The sequence below is a fragment of the Oncorhynchus nerka genome, linkage group LG4 (assembly GCF_034236695.1).
Source record: "Oncorhynchus nerka isolate Pitt River linkage group LG4, Oner_Uvic_2.0, whole genome shotgun sequence".
NCBI classification, from domain to species: Eukaryota; Metazoa; Chordata; class Actinopteri; order Salmoniformes; family Salmonidae; genus Oncorhynchus; species Oncorhynchus nerka.
The window spans coordinates 46989030-47013138 of NC_088399.1; the positions used below are offsets into that span (position 1 = coordinate 46989030).

Sequence of the window (24109 nt, forward strand, 5' to 3'; positions counted from 1 at the left end):
CAAATGTGTCCCCAGTTCCAAGTTGGCCTACTTCTTCATAGAACAAAGGAATAATCTCAACCATATTCCAAAAACTGGCGACATCGTGTGGTAGGCACTGAAAATGGGTTCCTATTAAATATCCAATGGCAAAGACAATATAGTGAACAGAGAAGGGGGAAAAAATCTGAAAAGTTAGTCCTCTGGGTTTTGCCTGCTACATAAGTTCTGTTATACTCACAGACATGATTCAAACAGTTTTAGAAACTTCAACGTGTTTTCCATCCAAATCTATATATCCAAATCTGAGAAGTGGTTAAGAAAGAGTGTTTTGAATACTGATGTTAACCTTTCTGGTTATAACCTTTTTCAGCAAGAAAGATCTTCCAAAGGTGGGTGAGTGGCAATCTTTACCAAGGATCACCACTCAGGTTGTCTACAAATCTGTCCCCAAACAATTTGATTTGCTGGTTTTAAGAATTTAACTTACAAGTTGTTCTTAGTTGACTGTTGCTAGGCATTATAGTCCTCCATCAGCACCGGCCTGTACCCTACCTGCCCTAAGATCTCGCCTGGTCCCTTACACAAAGTCTGAATTTTAGGTGACCTAAACTGGGACATACTTAAACCACCTGACCAAGTCCTAAAGCAATGAGACTCCCAAAATCTTTCTGATTATTACCAATCCCACAACGTATCACTCCAAACACCCAGAAAAGGCTACTCTCCTCAATGTTATCCTCACATATAATCCTGAAAGTTTCAACTGTTCTGCCTGCGGCTATGGAATCCTGACCTGTTCACCAGACGTGCTACCTGTCCCAGACCTATTATTTGACCATGCTGGTCATTTATGAACATTTGAACATCTTGGCCATGTTCTGTTATAATCTCCACCCGGCACAGCCAGAAGAGGACTGGCTACCCCTCATAGCCTCTCTAGGTTTCTTCCTAGGTTTTTACTAGCCAACGTGCTTCAACACCTGCATTGCTTGCTGTTTGGGGTTTTAGGCTGAGTTTCTGTACAGCACTTTGAGATATCAGCTGATGTACGAAGGGCTATATAAATAAATGTGATTTGAAAGATATCAGTTCTGTGTTTTCTGTAATGACCTTAGTGATCACTGTTTAACAGCCTGTGTTTGTAATAGCTGCTCAGTGAAACGACCTGTCAAACGCTTGCTAAAAAGTTTTTAATGAGCAAGCCTTCCTTCAAGACCTGGCCTCTGTAAAATGGTATAGAATCAGCTTGATCCCCTCTGTCGAAGATGCTTGGACATTCTTTTTTAAATATTTTCAGTGTTATTGTTAATAACCTCTTGAAGCTAGGGGGCACTATTTTTAAGTTTGGAAAAATAACGTTCCCAAAGTAAACGGCCTATTTCTCACGACCAGATGCTGGAATATGGATAGAATTGACAGATTAGGATAGAAAACACTAAAGTTTCCAAAACTGTCAAAATATTGTCTGTGAGTATAACAGAACAGATATTACAGGCGAAACCCTGAGAAAAATCAAACTAGGAAGTGGCTTCTATTTTGAAAACTCAATGTTCCATAGCCTCACTTTTCTCCATTTAAAGGGATATCACCAGATTCCTTTTCCTATCGCTTCCTCAAGGTGTCAGCAGTCTTCAGACATAGTTTCAGGCTTTTATTTTGAAAAATGAGCCAGAAAGATAACATCGCGTCAGGTGGTCACATGAGTTTGGCTCACGCAACAGAGTTTGGACAGCTATTGTTTTTCCCTCTCCTACTGATAAAGACATTTGCGGTTGATATATTATCGATTATATATTTTTAAAACAACCTGAGGATTGATTATAAAAAAACGTTTGACATGTTTCTGTGGACATTACGGATATTATTTGGAATTTGTCTGCGTTGTCGTGACCGCTCTATCCTGTGGATTTCTGAACATAACGGGACAAACAAACGGAGGTATTTTGGATATAACAATAATCGTTGTGTAACTGGGAGTCTCATGAGTGAAAACATCCGAAGATCAAAGGTAAACGATTAATTTGATTGCTTTTCTGATTTTCGTGACCAAGCTACCTGATGCTAAGTGTACTTAATGTTTTGTGATGCAATCGATAAACTTACAAACGCTTGGATTGCTTTAGCTGTAAAGCATAATTTCAAAATCTGAGATGACAGGTGGATTGACACAAGGCTAAGCTGTGTATTGCAATATTTTACTTGTGATTTGATGAATATTAATATTTTTAGTAGTATTATTTGACTGTGGCGCTATGCTATTCAGCGGTTGCTGATGACAATTATCCCGCTTAAGGGGTGGGTAGCATCAAGAAGTTAACAAACACGCCCCCATAAAGAAAATTATAAATGAAAAACAGGTTTAGCCCCTGGTACGACCGTGATCTTGCAGAGTTACTCCACCTCAAGAATTGCATTTGGCGAAAGGCTCTGCACACGCATACTCAGGGTGACTGGCTCTCGTTCAGGCAAATGAGAAATAAGTGGACTCAGGCTTTCCAGAAGGCCAAAGTTAGTTACTTTAAGGAGCAGTTCTCTCTCTGTGGGTCTAACCCCAAGAAGTTCTGGAAAACGGCTAAAGACCTGGAGAATAAAACCTCACAGATGCCCATGTCCCTTAATGTTGATGTTGTTACTGACAAGAAGCACATGGCTGAGCTTTTTAAAATACCCACTTCATTACGTCTGGATTCCTATTTGACTCCATGCCTTGCCCGTCCAACATTTCCTCATCTCCTACCCCTCCTACCCCATCTCCTACCCCTTCTAATGCGACTTGCCCTGATGCTCCTCTCTTTTCCCCCTGCCCCGCTACAAAGTTTCTCCCTGCAGGCGTTCACTGAGTTCGAGGTGCTAAAGGAGCTCCTTAAACTTGACCACCAAAAAAGATCTGGGTCAGATGGTTTAGACCCTTCTTTAAGGTTGCTGCCCCCCAAAATTGCCAAGCCTCTCTCTGACCTTTCTAACCTGTTTCTCCTTTCTGGGGAGGTTCCCATTCCCATTGCTTGGAATGCAGATCAAGCTGACTTCTATTTTGCCCTGTTTATCAAAAGTGTTGGAAAAACTTGTCAATAACAACTGAATGGCTTTCTTGATGTGTGTAGTATTCTCTTTGGTATGCAATCTGGTGTCTGCTCAGGTTATGGCTGTGTCACTGCAACCTTAACTTATCTAGGGTAGGGGGCAGCATTCAATTTAGGATGAAAAGCATGCCCAAATTAAACGGCCTGCTACTCGGGCCCAGAAGATATGATATGCATATAACTGGTAGAGTTGGATAGAAAACACTAAAGTGTCCAAAACTGTTACAGTAGTGTCTGAGTATAACATAACTGATTTGGCAGGCAAAAACCTGAGAAAGATCCATTCAGGAAGTTTTATTTAGTTGGTTTTGTAGTTTTCTATTCAATGCCATTACAGTATCCATTGACTTAGGACTCAATTTGCAGTTCCTATGCCTTCCACCAGATGTCAACCGTCTTTAGAAATAGTTTCAGGCTTGTATTCTTATGAGGGAGTAAGACCAGTCAATGAGTGGACCCTGACGTGTCACAGAGCTTTTTAATGTGCAATCCTGAGAGAGTGCATTTCTTGTTTACATTTTATATTGACAACGTTATTGTCCGGTTGAAATATTATAGCTAATTTAGGCTAAAAACAACCTGAGGTTTGAATGTAAACATCGTTTGACATGTTTCTATGAACTTTATGGATACAATTAGGATTTTTTTGTCTGCCTGTTTTGACTGCGTTTGAGCCTGTGGATTGCTGAAGAAAACACGAACAAAACTGAGGTTTTTGGATATAAAGAGACTTTATCGAACAAAAGGAACATTTATTGAGTAAATAAATGTCTTCTGAGTGCAACCATATGAAGATCATCAAAGGTAAGGGATTCATTTTCTCTATTTCTGAGTTTTGTAACGCTTCTGCTTGGCTAGCTACATAGCCGTCTTTGTTTCAAAGATAATTGTGTAGTCTAGAGCGATTTTCTAGGTTAGCTAGCCAGCTATTGTCGTTCTCCTAACGCAACGTAACGTAACCAACACTGCTAGCTAGCCAGCTTGCCCCCGAAAAGCAGCATTGTAGAAACTTCACACTCAACGGAACGACTTGATTAGGGTAGTATCAAACAACGCAGCTAGCCTACCTCAGCAGTACTGTATCATTTTAATCATTTTAGTCAATTAGATTCTTGCTACGTAAGCTTAACTTTCTGAACATTCGAGACGTGTAGTCCACTTGTCATTCCAATCTCCTCTGCATTAGCGTAGCCTCTTGTGTAGCCTGTCAACTATGTGTCTGTCTATCCCTGTTCTCTCCTCTCTGCACAGACCATACAAACGCTCCACACCGCATGGCCGCGGCCACCCTAATCTGGTGGTCCCAGCGCGCACGACCCACGTGGAGTTCCAGGTCTCCGGTAGCCTCTGGAACTGCCGATCTGCGGCCAACAAGGCAGAGTTCATCTCAGCCTATGCCTCCCTCCAGTCCCTCGACTTCTTGGCTCTGACGGAAACATGGATCACCACAGACAACACCGCTACTCCTACTGCTCTCTCTTCGTCCGCCCACGTGCTCTCGCACACCCCGAGAGCTTCTGGTCAGCGGGGTGGTGGCACCGGGATCCTCATCTCTCCCAAGTGGTCATTCTCTCTTTCTCCCCTTACCCATCTGTCTATCGCCTCCTTTGAATTCCATGCTGTCACAGTTACCAGCCCTTTCAAGCTTAACATCCTTATCATTTATCGCCCTCCAGGTTCCCTCGGAGAGTTCATCAATGAGCTTGATGCCTTGATAAGCTCCTTTCCTGAGGACGGCTCACCTCTCACAGTTCTGGGCGACTTTAACCTCCCCACGTCTAACTTTGACTCATTCCTCTCTGCCTCCTTCTTTCCACTCCTCTCCTCTTTTGACCTCACCCTCTCACCTTCCCCCTACTCACAAGGCAGGCAATACGCTCGACCTCATCTTTACTAGATGCTGTTCCTCCACTAACCTCATTGCAACTCCCCTCCAAGTCTCCGACCACTACCTTGTATCCTTTTCCCTCTCGCTCTCATCCAACACTTCCCACACTGCCCCTACTCGGATGGTATCGCGCCGTCCCAACCTTCGCTCTCTCTCCCCCGCTTCTCTCTCCTCTTCCATCCTATCATCTCTTCCCTCTGCTCAAACCTTCTCCAACCTATCTCCTGATTCTGCCTCCTCAACCCTCCTCTCCTCCCTTTCTGCATCCTTTGACTCTCTATGTCCCCTATCCTCCAGGCCGGCTCGGTCCTCCCCTCCCGCTCCGTGGCTCGACGACTCATTGCGAGCTCACAGAACAGGGCTCCGGGCAGCCGAGCGGAAATGGAGGAAAACTCGCCTCCCTGCGGACCTGGCATCCTTTCACTCCCTCCTCTCTACATTTTCCTCTTCTCTCTCTGCTGCTAAAGCCACTTTCTACCACTCTAAATTCCAAGCATCTGCCTCTAACCCTAGGAAGCTCTTTGCCACCTTCTCCTCCCTCTTGAATCCTCCCCCCTCCTCCTCCCTCTCTGCGGATGACTTCGTCAACCATTTTGAAAAGAAGGTCGACGACATCCGATCCTCGTTTGCTAAGTCAAACGACACCGCTGGTTCTGCTCACACTGCCCTACCCTGTGCTCTGACCTCTTTCTCCCCTCTCTCTCCAGATGACATCTCGCGTCTTGTGACGGCCGGCCGCCCAACAACCTGCCCGCTTGACCCTATCCCCTCCTCTCTTCTCCAGACCATCTCCGGTGACCTTCTCCCTTACCTCACCTCGCTCATCAACTCATCCCTGACCGCTGGCTACGTCCCTCCCGTCTTCAAGAGAGCGAGAGTTGCACCCCTTCTGAAAAAACCTACACTCGATCCCTCCGATGTCAACAACTACAGACCAGTATCCCTTCTTTCTTTTCTCTCCAAAACTCTTGAACGTGCCGTCCTTGGCCAGCTCTCCCGCTATCTCTCTCAGAATGACCTTCTTGATCCAAATCAGTCAGGTTTCAAGACTAGTCATTCAACTGAGACTGCTCTTCTCTGTATCACGGAGGCGCTCCGCACTGCTAAAGCTAACTCTCTCTCCTCTGCTCTCATCCTTCTAGACCTATCGGCTGCCTTCGATACTGTGAACCATCAGATCCTCCTCTCCACCCTCTCCGAGTTGGGCATCTCCGGCGCGGCCCACGCTTGGATTGCGTCCTACCTGACAGGTCGCTCCTACCAGGTGGCGTGGCGAGAATCCGTCTCCTCACCACGTGCTCTCACCACTGGTGTCCCCCAGGGCTCTGTTCTAGGCCCTCTCCTATTCTCGCTATACACCAAGTCACTTGGCTCTGTCATAACCTCACATGGTCTCTCCTATCATTGCTATGCAGACGACACACAATTCATCTTCTCCTTTCCCCCTTCTGACGACCAGGTGGCGAATCGCATCTCTGCATGTCTGGCAGACATATCAGTGTGGATGACGGATCATCACCTCAAGCTGAACCTCGGCAAGACGGAGCTGCTCTTCCTCCCGGGAAGGACTGCCCGTTCCATGATCTCGCCATCACGGTTGACAACTCCATTGTGTCCTCGTCCCAGAGCGCTAAGAACCTTGGCGTGATCCTGGACAACACCCTGTCGTTCTCAAATAACATCAAGGCGGTGGCCCGTTCCTGTAGGTTCATGCTCTACAACATCCGCAGAGTACGACCCTGCCTCACACAGGAAGCGGCGCAGGTCCTAATCCAGGCACTTGTCATCTCCCGTCTGGATTACTGCAACTCGCTGTTGGCTGGGCTCCCTGCCTGTGCCATTAAACCCCTACAACTCATCCAGAACGCCGCAGCCCGTCTGGTGTTCAACCTTCCCAAGTTCTCTCCACGTCACCCCGCTCCTCCGCTCTCTCCACTGGCTTCCAGTTGAAGCTCGCATCCGCTACAAGACCATGGTGCTTGCCTACGGAGCTGTGAGGGGAACGGCACCTCAGTACCTCCAGGCTCTGATCAGGCCCTACACCCAAACAAGGGCACTGCGTTCATCCACCTCTGGCCTGCTCGCCTCCCTACCACTGAGGAAGTACAGTTCCCGCTCAGCCCAGTCAAAACTGTTCGCTGCTCTGGCCCCCCAATGGTGGAACAAACTCCCTCACGACGCCAGGACAGCGGAGTCAATCACCACCTTCCGGAGACACCTGAAACCCCACCTCTTTAAGGAATACCTAGGATAGGATAAAGTAATCCTTCTCACCCCCCTTAAAAGACCTAGATGCACTATTGTAAAGTGGCTGTTCCACTGGATGTCATAAGGTGAAAGCACCAATTTGTAAGTCGCTCTGGATAAGAGCGTCTGCTAAATGACTTAAATGTAAATGTGGTTACTGTTTGTAATAATTTATCAACTGGGCTATGTTCTCAAATAATCGCCGTAAAGCATTTTTAAAAATCTGACACAGTGGTTGGATTCACAAGAAGTTAATATTTAAACCTATGTAAAATATGTTTTGTTTTCTGAATTTTTATAATGAGTATTTCTGTATTTTTATTTGGCGCTCTGCAATCTCACTGGATTTTGGCCCGATGGGACACTAGCATCCCACATACCCTAGAGAGGTTAAAGGTCCTCAATGATGTCACCATTTCCCTTGATTCTAAGCACTGTTGTGCTGCTATTTTTATTGACTTGGCCAAAGCTTTTGATACGGTAGACCATTCCATTCTTGTGGGCCGGCTAAGGACTATTGGTGTCTCTGCGGGGTCTTTGGCCTGCTAACTACCTCTCTCAAAGAGTGCAGTGTATAAAGTCAGAAAATCTGATGTCTCAGCCACTGCCTGACACTAAGGGTGTATCTCAAGGCCACACACTCTTCTCAATGTACATGAACAACATAGCTCAGGCAGTAGGAAGCTTTCTCATCCACTTATATGCAGATGATAGTCTTATGGCCCCTCCCGGATTTTGTGTTAAACACTCTACAACAAAGCGTTCTTAGTGTCCAACAAGATTTCTCTGCCCTTAACTTCTTGGTGACAGGGGGCAGTATTTTCACATCCGGATGAAATGCATGCCCAAATTCAACTGCCTGCTACTCATCCCCAGAAGGCAAGATATGCATATTATGAGTAGATTTTGATAGAAAACACTGAAGTTTCTAAAACTGTTTGAATCATGTCTGTGAGTATAACAGAACTCATTTAGCAGGCAAAACCCAGAGGACAAACCATTCAAAAACATTTGAGGTCACTCTTTTCAATGACTTGTTGATTGGGAATCCAAATTTCTAAGGGACCTTCTTGCAGTTCCTATCGCTTCCACTGGATGTCAACAGTCTTTAGAAATTGGTTGAGGTTTTTCCTTTGTGTAAAGAAGAAGTACGGCCATCTTGAATGAGGGTCACTTGAAGTGTACTGTTAGTTAGAGGCGCGTGACCAGAAAGCTAGCTACAGTTTGTTTTCCTCCTGTATTGAACACAGATCATCCAGTCTTCAATTTTATCAATTATTTACGTTAAAAATACCTAAAGTTGTATTACAAAAGTAGTTTGAAATGTTTTGGAAAAGTTTACAGGTAACTTTTGAGATATTTTGTAGTCACGTTGCGCAAGTTGGAACCGGTGTTTTTCTGGATCAAATGCGCCAAATAAATTGACATTTTGGATATTTTTATATATCAACGGAATTAATCGAACAAAAGGACCATTTGTGATGTTTTAAGGACATATTGGAGTGCCAACAAAAGAAGCTCGTCAAAGGTAAGGCATGAATTATATTTTTTATTTCTGCATTTTGTGTCGCGCCTGCAGGATTGAAATATGCTTTTCTCTCTTTTGTTTATGGAGATGCTATCCTCAGATAATAGCATCGTTTGCTTTCGCCGAAAAGCCTTTTTGAAATCTGACATGTTGGCTGGATTCACAAGTGTAGCTTTAATTTGCTATCTTACATGTGTGATTTAATGAAAGTTTGATTTTTATAGTAATTTATTTGAATTTGGCGCTCTGCATTTTCCCTGGCTTTTGGCCAGGTGTTAGCGTCCCACATATCCCAGAGAGGTTAAACTGTTGCGACGAGCAATCCCGTATCCGGGATCCTATTTATAGCCTCAAGCTCATTACCATAACGCAACGTTAACTATTCATGAAAATCGCAAATGAAATGAAATACATATATTTGCTCTCAAGCTTAGACTTTTGTTAACAACACTGTCATCTCAGATTTTCAAAATATGCTTTTGAACCATAGCTAAACAAGCATTTGTGTAAGAGTATTGATAGCTAGCATAGTAGTAAGCCTAGCATTCAGCATGCAACATTTTTCACAAAAACAAGAAAAGCATTCAAATAAAATCATTTACCTTTGAAGAACTTCAGATGTTTTCAATGAGGAGACTCAGATAGCAAATGTTCAGTTTTTCCAAAAATATTATTTGTGTAGGACAAATCGCTCCGTTTTGTTCATCACATTTGGGTAAGAAAACCCCCCGAAAATTAATTCATTACAACGCAAACTTTTTTCCAAATTAACTCCATAATATCGACAGAAACATGGCAAACGTTGTTTAGAATCAATCCTCAAGGTGTTTTTCACATATCTATCGATGATAAATCATTCGTGGCAGTTGACTTTCTCCTCTGAAGAAAATGGAAACGCGCATGGAGCTGGAGATTACGCAATAATTTCGACGGAGGACACCGGGCGGACACCTGGTAAATGTAGTCTCTTATGGTCAATCTTCCAATGATATGCCTACAAATACGTCACAATGCTGCAGACACCTTGGGGAAACGACAGAAAGTGCAGGCTCATTCCTGGCGCATTCACAGCCATATAAGGAGACATTGGAACACAGCGCATTCGCCTGTAGCATTAGTTCTGGGGCACTCACAGATAATATCTTTGCAGTTTTGGAAACGTCAGAGTTTTTCTTTCCAAAGCTGTCAATTACATGCATAGTCGAGCATCTTTTCGTGACAAATATCTTGTTTAAAATGGGAACGTTTTTTATCCAAAAATTAAAAGAGCGCCCCCTATCTCGAAGAAGTTAACCTTGCCACCAATGCTCCTTATAGGACACATCACTGCACTCTATACTCCTAGGCCAATATGCAAATGAATCTGATCTGATTATTCTGGATCCTATTCTGACATTTTGCACATCAAAATATCCATCATGCATTTCCTGAACATGTTAGATGAAATAGCTTACTTGGCACTTGAACATTTCAGTCTAAGGTCTCCTGGGTGGTGCAGTGATCTAAGGCACTGCATCGCAGTGCTAGCTGTGCCACCAGAGACTCTGGGTTCGAGCCCAGGCTCTGTTGCAGCTGACCAGTGCGGCTGGCTTCCGGGTGCGGCTGGCTTCCGGGTTGGATGAGCGCTGTTTTAAGAAGCAGTGCGGCTTGGTTGGGTTTCGGCGGACGCATGGCTCTCGACCTTCGCCTCTCCCGAGTCCGTGTGGGATTTGTAGCGATGAGACAAGACAGTAACTACCAGCAATAGGATACCACGAAAAAGGGGGTAAAATATTTATTTAAAGAAAATAAAAAAAGTTCAGCCTAAGCCCTCCCGCTTAGATGACTTGCTTCGAAGTAACTGATTCACTTACCCTATATTTTTTTACCCCCTTTTTCAATCTTGTCTAATCACTGAAACTCCAACAGGCTTGTAGGCGAAGGTTGAGTCATGCGTCCTCCGAAACATAACACCCACCTGCTTAACCCGGGAAACCAGCCACACCAATGTGTCAGAGGAAACACTGATCAACTGACGACTGAGGTCAGCCTGCAGGCGCTGACCTGCCACAAGGAGTCGCTATAGATTGATGAACCAAGTAAAGCCCCCCCGGGCCAAACCCTCCAACTAACCCGGACGATGCTGGGCCAATTGTGTGCTGCTCTATGGGGCACCAGATCCCGGCCTGTTGTGATACAGCTTGGGATTGAACCCGTGTCTGTAGTTACGCCTCTAGCACTGCCTTAGACCTCTGCACCACTCGGGAGGACCATGAGGGAATTATTTTATTAGACTTTTTGGTTTTAGGCTAATGTTCGAGCATAATAACTCCAGGAGAGCTAATGGGCATGCAGACTTATTCCAGCCCCATTCGCCAGATTCTACAAATCAACTGCTGAACAGGAACTTGACTGACACGGCCAAAATATCATATTTTTCAAATTTTTGATGGTATGAGACAGAATTTTATGTTTTTGAATAACAAAAGGTTCTAAATTTGCTATACAAGTAGTACGTGACACTAGGGTGGAAATACATTCGGAGGGATTTAAAATGAGTCTCTCTCCATTCTGATTGTTTTATACTGTTCAATTCAACCCCCCCCCCCCCCCCCCCCCCAAAAAACAAAATTCAGCATTTTCATACATTTCTGCATTTCCTGCACTCATTTGAGATAATTTACACGTAGGGCTGCACAAATAAGGGCAAACATTTATGGAGGGGAATGAATATTAGCAGGTATGTGGTGCACGCAGACCTCAACATTGATATTAAATTGCATTCCAAGTGACATTAAAAAAGGTATTAACCCCAGAGTCAATTTCACAGCAAAAATCTAATGAGCAAAATACAAAAATCCCCATCAAAATCAGTCTGTTTAAGCTAGAGATAATCAGCCATTTGCAAGTGCTCCGTCACAATCTACTGCATCCGCCAACAGAGGCAGAGGGGGGGTATTTTAATGGCTAAAAAAGGGGTTAAATGTGTCCCCCAAAAATAGTTTCCTGATCTTTCTTATATCTCTCAGAAATAGGACAGACACTTCAAAACAAAGTTCCGTGAGACATTTTTTGGGGACCATCTGTTTTTCAATGTATGAATCGTTTATTCAAGGTGTTGTCTGGGCAAATAGCAGTAAGCCCAAATTAAATGTTTCTGCAAATTGACATTTTTTGACCTAAAGGGGTACTAAATAAAAATCAAATACCTAAATTATTCTTGGTATGGCCATCTTAAAACAATTCCATACGTTAGCTTAGTAGAACTCCACCCCCCCCTTTAGAGGGTTAAAAAGTCTTACATTCAATTTCATGGAATCTGCAAATAGTCAGACACCCAGTCTGATACCCAGCCTTGTCTCTAGGGTGCCATCCGGCCAATGGACAGCTTAAGGTGCTGGGGAAAATCACCAAACATTTTGTTTGATGCATCTCTAATATCGTTGTAATGTTATTAGGTATACCAGAAGAATGTTATACCAGAAGTAGTTTGCAGCACTTTGGGGCAGAGAAGCTATGGATGGATATGCTGCAGAGCATTGAAGACACTAGTTAGGAGGAGTTAAGAACTGAGGGGTGTAGTGTTACTCACACAGACTTGCAGGAACCAAGACATGAAGAGGAGTGTTTGGGATCTTTCTCCAGTTTTGGCTTCTTCCTTGGCAGGGATTTCGCATCCTTCTCAGCCTGAAAAAAATAATAATAATAGTAATAAAAACTATACTAGCGACAGGTTTGCTGTTCTTCCAATTTAAAAAATAAATGCAGCATCTGTGGTCAAAGCACTTTTGTTACTTCTCCATGTTCACCCTCTCAAGCAGACCACGAGGTCTATCGTACTACTACTTTCACGATCTAACGCTAGTCAACCATACAGGTTGGCAGACCTCTCAGGAGCAGTGACGCACAGCCTAGATAAGAGCCTTTTGAAGGAGAACAGGCTGCCCTGAATACCTCAACAGAAGAGAGCCAAAGAAAACAAGGACCAGACATATACTGTATAAATTATTTTCAGGCAAATTTAGAAATACAGCTGGGATACTGCACACTTAGCACATAATGCAAAACAGGATGTTTGATTCAATGAGGGAACTAAAATGCTTAAAATACACTGAATACATGACTCAACATACAGGAAGCAGGTCAGAACAGCAGCCTCTGGCAAGACAACGGATGGGTGCCTATGCATTTATGTAAACAGTTGGTGCACGATATCTAAGGAAGTCTCGAGGTTTTGCTCGCCTGAGGTAGAGTATCTCATGATAAGCTGTAGACAGCACTATCGACCTAGAAAGTGTATCTGTATTTTTCATAGCCGTCTACACATAGTTGAAGTCGTAAGTCTACATACACTTAGGTGGGAGTCATTAAAACTCGTTTTTCAACCACTCCACAAATGTATTGTTAACAAACCATAGTTTTGGCAAGTCAGTTAGGACAGCTACTTTGTGGATGACAAGTAATTTCCAAACAATTGTTTAAATTCAGATTATTTCACTGTATCACAATTCCAGTGGGTCAGAAGTTTACATACACTAAGTTGACTGTGCCTTTAAACAGCTTGGAAAATTCCAGAAAATTATGTCATGGCTTAAGAAGCTTCTGATTGGCTAATTGACATAATTTGAGTCAATTGGAGGTGAACCTGTGGATGTATTCAAGGCCTACCATCAAACTCAAAGCTCATCACTAAGCTAAGGACTCTGGGACTAAACACCTCCCTCTGCAACTGGATCCTGGATTTCCTGACGGGACGCCCCCAGGTGGTAAGTGTAGGTAACAACACATCCACCAAGCTGATCTTCAACACGGGGGACCCTCAGAGGTGCGTACTTAGTACCCTCCTGTACTCCACTCGTGACTGCACGGCCAAGCACAACTCCAACACCATCATTAAGTTTGCTGATGACAACAGTGGTAAGCTTGATCACCGACAACGATGAGACAGCCTATAAGGAGGTGGTCAGAACCCTGACCGTGTGGTGCAAGGACAACAACCTCTCACTCAACGTGATCAAGACAAAGGACATGATTGTGGACTACGGGAAAAAGATGACCGAGCATGCCCACGTTCTCATCGACGGGGCTGTAGTGGAGCAGGTTGATAGCTTCAAGTTCCTTGGCGGCCACATCACCAACAAACTAACATGGTCCAAACACACCAAGACAGTCATGAAGAGGGAACAACAAAACCTATTCGCCCCTCAAGAGACTGAAAAGATTTGGCATGGGTCCTCAGATCCTCAAAAGGTTTTACAGCGGCACCATCAAGAGCATCCTGACGGGTTGCATCACCGCCTGGTATGGTAACTGCTCAGCCTCCAACCGCAAGGCACTACAGAGGGTAGTGCGTATGGCCCAGTACATCACCGGGGCCAAGCTTCCTGCCATCCAGGAACTCTATACCAGGCGGTGTCAGAGGAAGGCCCTAAAAATTGTCAAAGACTCCAGCCACCCTAGTCATAGACTGTTCTCTCTGCTACCGCACGGCAAGCAGTACCGGAGCGCCAAGTCCAAGAGGCTCCTAAATAGCTTATACCCCCAGGTCATAAGACTCCTGAATAGTTAATCAAATAGCTACCCAGACTATTTGTGTAGCCATAGACTTGTCACACAATGCAATCGTTAAGTGATGTAACAGGAAGGTGACATTGTGTATGGGACATGGTGAGGAGTGGGACATAATATTCCTGTATAGAAGAGCTGCTGAACCCAAACCAGTTCATAAAAACAAAAACCTGCTAATATCAGCAACAGTATGCATCTTATTTCACAAAACAAACAAAAACACTCACCGGTCTCTTTTTGCAGACTTTGGTAGTGATGGGGGAAGCAGGGTCCCCGTCTCCCCTCTCTGGGGCTGTGTTGGGTCTCTTCCTGCTGGTTGGTTCCTGGCCTCCATGAGAAGGCCTGGAGCCCTGGGGAGGGACCCTGGACAGCAGATTGAGCTCAATCTTCACCAGCAGGGCATGTGGAGGTCCCTGGGGGGCCCTGGAAGCTTTGGCTGAGGACTCCCGTTTGGCCTGGTGTGCTGCAGCTGCAGAGTAGCTCCTGGGCGTTTTCTGGCCCTTCTGAGGGTCCGGGAGGGTCTCTTTCCTGACACTGACAGAGGTTTCCACCACCCGGGCAGGGCTGGGACTGCGAGACCTCTCCCTCTTACAGTCCAGCATCAGAGTCATCTTGGGACCACTGCTTCCAGACTCTGGTTGTTTAGTCTTCCTCTTCTCCAAAGAGTTGCGCTTGGCAGGCTTCTTACTGTCCGTTATGGCGCTGCCACTCTTGCTGCTGTGCCCGGTTTTCGTTTTGACCTTTGGCCTGTCTGTGAACGAGGGATCTTTGTCGCGGGACGCCACCTCCACACTCTCCACCCGCAGCCCAGCCTGGGAGTCCTCAGGACGGGGAGCCTTAACTGGTCTGGAGGGATGTTTGTTCCCCACAGTTTTTCTCTGGCTGCTACTGTCCCCAACATGTGAGACGGCCGGGGACTTGTGGCGGACATGCTGTTTGCAGGCAACGTCCTCACTTCCTGGAGGTTTGGCTTCACTATCGCTGAACTCTGGGTATTGTGGTGGTGTGTGGGATTTGTAGTCCCTGGGAGGAATGGCCTCCTCCTCTGAGTCATGGCTCTGCTGCTGTTTCGGTAAAGGGCTTTGGACAGTGTCACTCTGGCTCTCTGTGATAGGGTTCTGCTGGCTCACTCGGATCCAGTTATTCAGCTGCCAGTTAGTCACCACGGGGCCTTCAGCCTGGACAGAGACAATATATGAACAATGTAAAGAAACATATAGGACCCGGTATAAACCTTAAGCCTAGTCCTGGACTCCAAAGCCATTTGAATGAAGATTCTGTGTACAGGGAAACTGGCCCATGGTGAACGCATGATCAATCAAAGACAAAGCAAGTTATTTAAGTGTTCCAAGTGTATGACTAAGTAGTGTGATGTGTGTTTGTACCTTGGGTACTGGTGGGCTGCTGCTCCTGATGGGTTGTGGGGCCTCCTCTGTCCCACTCTCACTGCTCTCACTGTCTGAGTCTGACCCTGAGCTGCTCTCGGAGTCACTGGAGCTGGCTGACTCCACCCCACTGGAATGTGTTGCTACAACCGTACTGAAGGACCTGAGAGACAGAAAGCATAGTTACAACCAGAGAACGCAGAGACAGAAAGGTGTTAGAAAGCAGTTCAGTTAATTTATCTGGCCTTTTACAGGAATGTGTGAGAAAATAGAGAAAGGTGTAAAGGCAGTAACTATTAACAAACTGTATAATAATACAGGTGAGTAAATGGTTTAGATGGAGAGTTGTTCTCTATCACAATACAACATCCCCGTCCCTGCCACATCCCTATAATCCCTCAGAGGTTAGGCCTCTTTACACACACACACACACACACACACACACACACACACACACACACACACACACGAGGCCCGAGCAGGACCCCTTCCAAGCTAAACACAGCAGCCTCCAGGATCGCTGAGCTCCTTTCTCCTGCTGTAACACTCAACCAGATGTGCTCTCAGAGCCACACACTCACCAGGCAGGGCAGGAGGAACTATTACTATCATGGCTTTTACTAGTATGCTAACAAATAGGCCAAGCTGTTCTGTACTCCTGATAATATCGGTGGTGTGAATACATTAGAAGAGAGAGAGGGTCGCACATTACATGAACTAGGCATAGGCCTTGCTACATGTGTCTTTCAAACAAGGATATGAGTTTGAGTGTGACTGACTACGTCTTAGCTTTCCGTTTGTCCAAAATATGTTTTATATTGTTGTTCTACTGTACACTGAAACGGCCTTGTTAACACCAGAACCGCCATTGTCAAAACGGCCACTGACGTTTGATATTGTACAACAACAAAAAATAAGATTCCTACCTTAACGGGCCAAGACAAATGCGTTGTAGGACGTTGGTACGAAGCCAGGCGCTAATGTGTCTTTCTCCTCACTGAATGACGTAAATTGGGCACGTTAATTCACAACATAATTTGAATTAACTGAATGATGAGGTTGAAGAGGGTGATTTAATTTAGAACAATTGTGTAATGAATAATTGTGTCCGCTGTGGTGAGGTCTAATTATTGGAATTAATGGCATGTAATCTCTCCTTGGCGAGATTCCAAATCAGACAATACAGGGTAGGATTCAATGATTAAAATTACTTTTCTGAACTTTTTATGGATATATTTCCACTAATATTTCTTTATGAAATGAATTTTTTATATTTGTGTTATGCACCATTTATCAAGCATTTTTGGAAAATTATTTGACTGCCTGCCTTGCGGGTTGATATCATTCCCTTTTCCACTGAACAAAATATAAATGCAAAATGCAACAAATTAAAAGATTTTACTGAATTTATAAAAGAAAGTAAGTCCAGTCAGTCAATTTAAATAAATTCATTAGGCCCTAATCTATGGATTTCACATGACTGGGAATACAGATATGCATCTGTTGGTCACAGATGCCTTTAAAAAAAAGTAGGGGCGTGGATCAGATAACCAGTCAGTATCTGGGGTGACCACTTTTTGCCTCATGTAGCGCAACACATCTCCTTCGCATAGAGTTGATCTGGCTGTTGATTGTGGCCTGTGGAATGTTGTCCCACTCATATTCCAAGATGGCATAGCAGTTCAGACGTCTTTTGTCCTCGTCTTGTCGTGTCCCTTATATATATATACATTTACAACTTTTTTCACATACCTTTTTCTATATATTTTTTAAATTTTCCATAAACTCATCTTCAAAACACTCTCCTGCAACCCGCCTCACCAATTTATATTTATTTTTAAAAAAGTATTATTTACCTCAAATCTGTAATCCTCCAAGAAGCTAGCCAGAAACTAGCCAGAAGCTAGCCAGGAGCTAGCCAGAAGCTAATCCAGAAGCTAATCCAGAAGCTAGTTAGCTTCTTTACTGGCTAATCGTTAGTATTCAGCTAACCACTGTTTGTGGTCATCAACTATCCTTTAGCTCGAAAATCTATCGCCAGTTTTGTACGGCGCAGCGCGGCATCGCAACGGAACATACCGGACCAATTTTTCTCTCCATGTCCCTGGATTTCAACCGCGAACTCTGGACATTCATACCTGGATCTCACAGCTAGCTAGCTGCTATCCGTGTGACTATCGGCTTTCGTCGATTCCGGAGCGAACATAAATTATTCCGGAGCTAGCCAACTGAAGAGTTCCATCAATCACTCCTGGGCTACAATCACCTATCCGGGCCCGTTTTACTGCCTACGCGGAGCCCCACCGGGCCTTCACAACTGGACTGCCGACGTTATCTACCCGAAGGAGTTATCCGGCTGGCTCCTCCGTCGCGACGTTACCTGAACGCCCATCTGCGGCCCGCTAACCGTTAGCTGTCTTATTGGCTGCTATCTGAATAGACAATCGGACAATCTATTTATTTATTTTTATTATTATTATTATTTTATTTTTTCTTCTTGGGCCTCTATAACTATATTGTTTTTTTTGTGATTTGGATTGATCCCCTCTACCACATGGAACCCCACTAATCTACTGACGGAACGCAAGAGGTGGCTAATAACAGACCTCCATCCTATGCTAGCTTGCTACCGATGGCCTGGCTAGCTGTCTAAATCACCGTGACCCCCAACCAACCTCTCTACTCACTGGACCCTTTTGATCACTCGACTAAGCATGCTTCTCCTTAATGTCAATATGCCTTGTCCATTGCTGTTCTGGTTAGTGTTTATTGGCTTATTTCACTGTAGAGCCTCTAGCCCTGCTCACTATACCTTATCCAACCTATTAGTTCCACCACCCACACATGTAATGACATCTCCTGGTTTCAATGATGTTTCTAGAGACAATATCTCTCTCTTCATCACTCAATACCTAGGTTTACCTCCACTGTATTCACATCCTACCATACCTTTGTCTGTACATTATACCTTGATGCTATTTTATCGCCCCCAGAAACATCCTTTTACTCTCTGTTCCAGACGTTCTAGACGACCAATTCTTATTGCTTTTAGCCGTACCCTTATTCTACTCCTCCTCTGTTCCTCTGGCGATGTAGAGGTGAATCCAGGCCCTGCAGTGCCTAGCTCCACTCCTATTCCCCAGGCGCTCTCTTTTGACGACTTCTATAACCGTAATAGCCTTGGTTTCATGCATGTTAACATTAGAAGCCTCCTCCCTAAGTTTGTTCTATTCACTGCTTTAGCACACTCTGCCAACCCGGATGTTCTAGTTGTGACTGAATCCTGGCATCTGTGCATTCAAATGATTGATTGATAAAAATGTAATTGTGTTGCTTGTCCGTAGCTTATGCCTGCCCATACCATAGCCCCACTGCCATAATGGGGCACTCTGTTCACAACGTTGACATCAGCAAACCACTCGGCCACACGAAGTCATACACGCTTTCTGGCATCTGTCTGGCACAGTTGAAACTGGGATTCATCCGTGACGAGCTCACTTCTCCAGCGTGCCAGTGGCAAGCGAGGTGAGCATTTGTCCACTGAAGTCGGTAATGACGCCAAGTTGCAGGCAGGTCAACACCCTGGTGAGGACAACAAGCACGCAGATGAGTTTCCATGAAACGGTTTCTGACAGTTGGAAAACCCACAATTTCAGCAGCTGTCCAAGGTGGCTGGTCTCAGACAATCCTGCAGGTGAAGAAGCCGCATGGGGAGGTCCTGGGCTGACATGGTCTGCAGTTGTGAGGCCGGTTGGACGTACGGCTTATGGCATAGAAATTAACATTCAATTCTCTGTCAACAGCTCTGGTAGACATTCCTGCAGTATGCCAATTGTACACTCCCTCAAAACTTGAGACATTGGTAGCATCGTGTTGTGACACAACTGCACATTTTAGAGTGACCTTTTATTGTCCTGAGCACAAGGTGCACCTCTAACGCTCATGCTGTTTAATCAGCTTCTTGATATGCAACACCTGTCTGGTGGATGGATTATATTGGCAAAGGAGAAATGGTCACTAACAGGAATGTAAACTAATTTGTGCACAACATTAGTGAGAAATAAGCCTTGTGTGTATGGAAAATGTTTGGGATCTTTTATTTCAGCTACGATACATAGGAAGGATTTTAGATAGAAAATGGTGAAACTGTGCTGTGATATGATACAGCCTGCCGGTGACTGTGTAATAAGAGAAAAAGCGACACGAGACTTGTCTGTGGCACGCATGTGAAGAATACAACCACACACAGACACGTGAGTAGACTTCTGCTATGTGTCCCTACTGCTGCAGCCTCTCTCTAATCTGATAGCAGGATGATATATCTGAAGAGTCTATGAGGTAATCTAATACACGGTCTGCACTGATCTGGACTAACTGCATAACGAACGCACACACACTACCTCCACCACCTCGATGTTCTTTCAGGCCACAAAGGGTCACTGCGACCTTTTCAATACCAACGGGAGACAAAGGCTTGGGGTGCACTATGGTCCCTCTTTGGGGACATTAGTACACATTAGGGACATGACAGAGGGTGAAAGGATACTCACGATGAGCTCTGTTGACAGATGAGTCTGGAGGAAGAGGCTAGCGGAGGTGATCCATAATGTTCTGGGAAGAGAAAAAAAAAACATCTTTACTAAAACAGATGGGACACACCCCCTTACCAATATTCCCTCTAAACTGGGCACACTCGGGACTGCCCTGCAGAAGAAATATCAGCCTGCGCACAAGATTGGAAGTCAATTAAGGGGGAAAACTCTGGAAAGTTAACTTGGTCAACATTTCCCTTTACTGTGGGAATTGTGATCGAATCAACACAATATTAGCCACTTCCAATGCAACATACCGAAACTAACAAACTATGCAAGACTTAGTATGCAAAACATTTTGCTGTAGGCAGAATGCATCCGAGTAGGATTCTACTGCATGAGCGGTCGTGAGTAGAGCTGCATGAGCGGTCGTGAATAGATGTGCTTGTTTTTAGATCAGTGCGAGAGCTGCATTTAGCCATGTGTGCACATTTGTTATTTTTGTTTGAAATTAAAATGTAACCTTTATTTAACTAGGGCAAGTCAGTTAAGAACAAATTCGTATTCACAATGATGGCCTATCGTTCATATTCTTTGCTACTTAGCCCAGTTATAAATACACCACATGGACAAAAGTACGTGGACACCTGGACGTCGAACATCTCATTCCAAAATCATGGGCATTGCGATGGAGTTGGTCGCCCCTTTTCTGCTATAACAGCTTTCCACTAGATGTTGGAACATTGCTGCGTGGACTTGCTTCGATTCAGCCACAAGAGCATTAGTGAGGTTGGGTGATTAGGCCTGGCTCGCAGTTGGCGTTCCAATTCATCCCAAAGGTGTTAGATGGAGTTGAGGTCCGTGCAGGCCAGTCAAGTTCATCCACACCGATTTCAACAAACCATTTCTGTATGGACCTCGCTTTGTGCATGGTGGCATTGTCATGCTGAAACAGGAAAGGACCTTCCCCAAACTGTTGCCACAAATATGGAAGCACAGAATCATCTAGAATATCATTGTACGCTATAGCTGGTGATGCCACCTTTCCAACAAGTCACAGCTGATTCCCAACTAGTGCGGTTAGAAGAGGGAAAGAATAGGTCAATAAAACCTTAATAAAGAGAGGCCCAGAGCCTAGAGCTGAACTCATTTGGGAGGTTTATTATTTATTGGCAGGCCAGTTCAATGGATGGGAGACGAACAACACGGCTGTGACCAATGACTTTCTAACTCTGGGGGACGAGAGGCTCGAGTGTTTGTGACGGAGTCTGGTGGAAATGAAGAGAAAGAGAGCGATGGAAAAAGAGAAATTGACACAGAGTGCCACTGAGGATAACAGCGGACGATATTGCCACTCCTATTTGCCATATTTTCAATTTAAGCCTACTAGAATGTGTGTGCCTCCAGGCTTGGAGGGAAGCAAAAGTCATTCCATTACCTGAAAATAGTAAAGCCCCCTTTACTGGCTCAAACAGCCGACCAAATCAGCCTGTGTTTGACAAGATACTACGCTACTTTACAGCAAACAAACAAACTTTCAGCATGCTTATAGGGAAGGACATTCAACAAGCACTTTCACAAATGACTGATGATTGGCTGAGAGAAATTGATGATAAAAAGTTGTGGGGGCTGTTTTGTTAGACTTCAGTGCGGCTTTTGACATCATAGATCATAGTCTGCTGCTGGAAAAACTTGTGTTATGGCTTTACACCTGCTGCTATATTGTGGCTAATGAGTTACCTGTCTAACAGAACAGAGGGTGTTATTTAAATGGAAGCCTCTCCAACATAATCCAGGTAGAATCAGGAATTCCCCAGGGCAGCTGTCTAGGCCCATTAGTTTTTCAATTTTTACTAATGACATGCCACTCGCTTTGAGTAAAGCCAGTGTGTCTATGTATGCAGATGACTCAACACTATACATGTCAGCTACTACAGCGACTGAAACAATTAACAAAGAGTTGCAGTAAGTTGCAGTGGGTAGCAAGGAATAAGTTAGTACTAAATGTTTCTAAAAACTAAAAGCATTGTATTTGGGACAAATCATTCACTAAACCCTAAACCTCAACTAAATCTTGTCATGAATAATGTGGATATTGAGCAAGTTGAGGTTACTAAACTGCTTGGTGTAACCCTGGATTGTAAACTTTTATGGTCAAAACATATTGATACAACAGTATCTAAAATGGGGAGAAGTATGTTTATAATAAAGTGCTGCTCTACCTTCTTAACAGCACTATCAATGTCCTACAGGCCTTAGTTTTGTCACACCTGGACTACTGTTCAGTCCTATGGCTAGGTACCACAAAAAAATTACTTAGGAAAATTACAATTGGCTCAGAACAGAGCAGCACGGCTGGCCCCTAGATGAACACAGAGAGCTAATATAAATAATATGCATGTCAATCTCACCCGGTACAAAGTGGAGGAGAAAACGACTTTCTCACTACTTGTATTTATGAGAGATAATGACATGTTGAATGCACCGAGCTGTCAGTTTGAACTACTGGCGCACAGCTCGGACACTCATGCATACCCCACAAGAGGTCTCTTCACAGTCCCCAAGTCCAGAACAGACTATGGTAGGCGCACATGGAACTGATGCAAGCAGTAAAATCTGATTTCAAAAACAGATAGAAATACACCTTATGGAACAACGGGGACTGTGAAGCAACACAAACATAAGGCACAGACACATGCGATAACCGACGCACTATACACACACACACTTACGCATGGAGTTTGTACTGTTGATGTGAGTGAGTGAGTGAGTGAGTGAGTGAGTGAGTGAGTGAGTGAGTGAGTGAGTGAGTGAGTGAGTGAGTGAGTGAGTGAGTGAGTGAGTGAGTGAGTGAGTTACACATAGAAACAAATGTAGAGAGAAAAAGCAAGATGGAGAGAGAAAGAGATACTAAAAAAAGAGTGAGAGCAAGCCCAGCTGGCATTTATAGCGCAATCATGAAAACGGGGCTGCAGAGAGAGAGCGACCCTCATCAACTGTCACATTAGCTAATAAATCCTAATTTGAGAGGCCAGGGGGCAGTTTGTTCTCAGAGAAACACTGCTAAACTAGTGTTTTAAACTTGATGCATGTAACATGATATAGTGAGTGTAGACTCCCATTCCCCCACATTAACTTACTTTGTCCTGGAAATGCAGGTGGGACGTGCTGTGCTTCCTGCGAGGGTACAAAGTAGAGGCAAACAGCCTTAGTGAACACACACACAGTGAACACACTCACAGATATGATTTTCCACACAGGATTTACAGTAAGTTGTCTGTGAAAAAAATAAATAATAATAATAATAATTAACTGGGAAATGTTTATAAGACCTTGTTTCAAACAGTCCCATTTTTACCACGTTCTTGCCGGCATAAGCCTTTTATATCCTGTGCGCATGCACCATTGAAGAGTGGAAGTAGGGGTGGGCGTTAATTTTAATAATTCCATTGAATATACACCATCACAAAGAAATCCATTAATTATTTTAGGCAGGTCGTAAGAAAGATCAAACTAATCAAATGTATTTTCAAAATAATAAATAAAGCTTAATTACATTTTTTTAAAGAAAAAAAAACTTTTCTGTGCAGCCTATAGGCTTAGATGGCTGTGCTATGCAAACAAAATCAATAGTTTGTATCTGTCAATCATCACGTAAAATCCCCAGCAAGGATCATTTATATATCCTGAAATATACATTTAAGTCTATTAATCTCCTCTTTAAATTCTTGACATAACAAGTTGTTGTTTTGTTTGTTATTGGATGCATAGATATTCCCTAATAAAAAAACATTTCCAAAATAAATACAAAAAAAACAAGATTATTCATCTACATTTAGATATGTGGGCCATACTTTTTTAATGGTAGGCTCAGAGTGTGAACTTTCCAAAAGTCGTTATGTATTACAGAGATTGGTCCT

General features: G+C 44.1%; 1 protein-coding gene across 1 annotated transcript in view; it reads right to left on the reverse strand.

The window, feature by feature from the left end:
* The window catches only part of LOC115127956 (AF4/FMR2 family member 1-like), an 85578-nt gene that overhangs the window by 25042 nt on the left and 36427 nt on the right, over nt 1–24109 (reverse strand). Inside the window, 5 exon segments of the mRNA XM_029657577.2 lie at nt 12297–12391; nt 14500–15450; nt 15658–15820; nt 20208–20268; nt 23330–23366. Of these exon segments, the coding sequence (XP_029513437.2) occupies nt 12297–12391; nt 14500–15450; nt 15658–15820; nt 20208–20268; nt 23330–23366 (1307 nt within the window).